This window comes from Galeopterus variegatus, unplaced genomic scaffold (genome assembly GCF_000696425.1).
Source record: "Galeopterus variegatus unplaced genomic scaffold, G_variegatus-3.0.2 Scaffold2843, whole genome shotgun sequence".
In the NCBI taxonomy this organism is placed as follows: Eukaryota; Metazoa; Chordata; class Mammalia; order Dermoptera; family Cynocephalidae; genus Galeopterus; species Galeopterus variegatus.
Window position 1 is genome coordinate 100,146 of NW_007728954.1, and position 2,819 is coordinate 102,964.

At 45.6% G+C, this 2,819-nt stretch overlaps 1 protein-coding gene across 1 annotated transcript in view; it reads left to right on the top strand.

Moving 5' to 3' along the window:
• PTPN14 (protein tyrosine phosphatase, non-receptor type 14) overlaps positions 1 to 2,819 on the top strand; it is a 111,825-nt gene that overhangs the window by 69,428 nt on the left and 39,578 nt on the right. The window contains exon 6 of the mRNA XM_008583162.1: positions 579 to 666. Within this exon, the coding sequence (XP_008581384.1) occupies positions 579 to 666 (88 nt within the window). The remainder of the gene's footprint in view (positions 1 to 578; positions 667 to 2,819) is intronic.

Here is a 2,819-nt window from a genome sequence, read left to right on the forward strand (position 1 = left end):
TCCTTCCTCTCTCCCTTTCTCTCTTCCCCTCTCTCTTCCTTTCTCCCTTCCTCTCTCTCTTCCTTTCTCCCTTTCTCCCTTTCTCCTTTTCTCCCTTCCTCTCTCCCTTCCTTCTCTCCCCTTCTTTCTTTCTTCCTTCCTTCCTTTATTTCTCACCAGAATGCCCACACAAATGTCAAGTTGTTGGCCAGGAGAATTTCTCTTTGTGAACTTTCTAAAAATCTGTTATCAAATCTGGGAGGCAGGCTGGCCAGGTGAGAGAAAAATAACTTTCCTTTTTGAAGCAGGTAGCATTACTTATAGGGATGTTGGGAATAATTATTTAGTGTTTATAGGGCTGTGGCTCTTAATTAAATACTTTACCTTCCTCTCATTATTCCCTGTTGAGTAAAAGGCTCCTGGGGAAGATGTTAATGAATTACTTAGTAATGCACCATACCTTCACAGTTGGGTAATGATTGCTCTTCCCAGAAACTAGAGCTAAACCACAGCTCTGGAACTTGCCATTAAGAGGGTAGGGACCTTCCAGTGACCACTGCCCTTAACCATTTCCTCCTTTGACACTTTTTTGGTTTTAGTGGAATCCTGCCAGCAGAAGCTGAGCTTATGTACATCAATGAAGTGGAGCGTTTGGATGGATTTGGACAAGAGATTTTCCCTGTGAAGGTAATATGCTGTGCTCTGTCCTTGCTCTAGCCCTTTTGGAATGGCACAGGCATTTGGCAAACCATTGTTAGTGGCAGTGGGCCAGAATGGCTTGGCCTTCTTATTGCTATGTGGCATTAGTTGGCAAGTCCAATTTACTTTAGGTAAAGCAAACGCTTTTCCTTAACCAGGAGATTTTTGAAGTTTTCCATGGTCTTCAGCAGAATATCTCATGTATAAGACAGCCATCTACATGAATACCAAGCGCCAGCCTATCCAGCGCTTTGAAGGTATCAGGGCTCACATCCAGTCTCACAACAGGACAAACAGCTAATGTCATGTGTACATTAATCAAGACTCTAGCCAGCAGTTTTCTTCCCCATGCTAAATCTCTTTACTTTGAGTGGATATAGAGATCATTGTGAGGTAGAATGAAACATTTCCTGTATGCAATCATGTTTTATTTCTCCAGATCTGTAGAGCCTTCTATTGTAGGTTTCCAGCCCCTCTGGTGTTTTGTGGAAACTGTGCCTAGGAAACTGTACAGCACATCTTGTCCTTTGCAACAAATTTACCTCCTGAAGTGGGTGTGGCTGGGGGGGGTCATGGTGCATGGTCATTTATAGAGCTGAGCCCATAATCCGTACTCATTTTCCTTTCTCTGTTGACCAACTTTACAAAAGTGGAGAGTTTTATCAGAAACCTAAAGCAACTGGCATGTTTTAGCAGTTTGGGAGATGCCTTGCAATTTTAGCAGAAGCATCTCACTCCAGACGAACTCCAACTGGCTATTTTATAAGTGTTCTGCTCCCCTCTGTTGCACGTCTGCAGTTTGCCTTAATGGGAACTGCCCGTGTGCATCAAGTAGAATCGAGCAGGGTGGCCACAGCTTGCAAAAAGGACTAAATGGCTCTTTTTTAGATTTGTTTAATTTTCTTTAGCTTCTCTAATGGCTGCCCTTCATAGGGTTGTAATCCATTTTCCTTGCAATAATGCCTTATGAAGCCATCTGCATTCCACTTACATTTCAGCAGCCCATATATAGTCTTGATATTTTGGGTCATTGAAAAATCAAAGTAAACTTTTCTCCATTTCTGGAAAATTGACTTCTCAATCCCGAAAAGCTGGGGATTTTGTTGTTGGTCATTTGCTTGTGTTATTTTTGTGGGAAATAGGGGCAGTTGAGATAGTGTTGAAATCCACAGTGCCTGGTTTAATGCACTTTCTAGTATGTACTTTCGTGGGACCAAGCGGTATGTTATACCTCCTCTGAGTGGGAAGACAGGCACTGCTGACTTATTGCTGGGCGGATGTAACTTAGCCACGCTGCTGCTGCTTCCTGTCTTCCCCCCACATATCTGATCATGACTGAGCTGACCACCTTCAGACCACATGATGCCTGACAGCCCGAAGATGATGGGTGGGAGCAGCAGTACCAGCGGGGGTTGATGTGGTCAGCTCTGAGAGAAGTGGAAAAGCAGACTGGAAAGTATGCAGGGAGGGGCAGTGAGTGGTGCTGAGTCCCTTTGGGTTAGTACAGGTCCTCGTGACCAGACCAAGTGAAAAGCGTGGCATGGCATGTCCTGGGGAGGAACGTGTCCACTCAGTGTGGGGCTTTTCACCCGTGGTGCCTCAAACATTTTCAAGGCTGGAAGAGTTCTAATCTACTTCCTAACAGGGCTGCCCCTCCTCCTCCACAAACACAGGTGTGGCCGCTGCCTGAGTCGCTCCTGTGTTGTCAGAGCCCATGGATTTGGGGAAGGTGCTTCTGGGATGGGAAAGGCAGGGCCTGGAGCCTCAATCCATTACTAAGTTGGACTTAAAGCCCCTGAGTTTTGGCCAGTGCAGTGCCCCCAGCCTCCAGGGTATAGTGGCTACCTGGAGCATCCCTTCTAAGTTTTTTCTTTGGCCTGACCCTTGTGTGCTGTCTTCCTGTATTCGCATCACCACCAGACTTCAGCACAGATCTACTGGCAAGTGCCCAGGGATGTCTGTGCGCAGACTTGTCCCTTCCTTCCATCTCCACTCGCTCTCTTCTCTTCCCTCACGTGGTTTTCTGCAGTCTGTCTGGCTTACCTTTTCATGTTCTCATAATCACCAATATAGCTCTCTCTCTTCCTCCCCAGTTCTCTGTCTCAGCACTCTTTCTTTTCTTTTTTTTTTTTTTTTTTTTT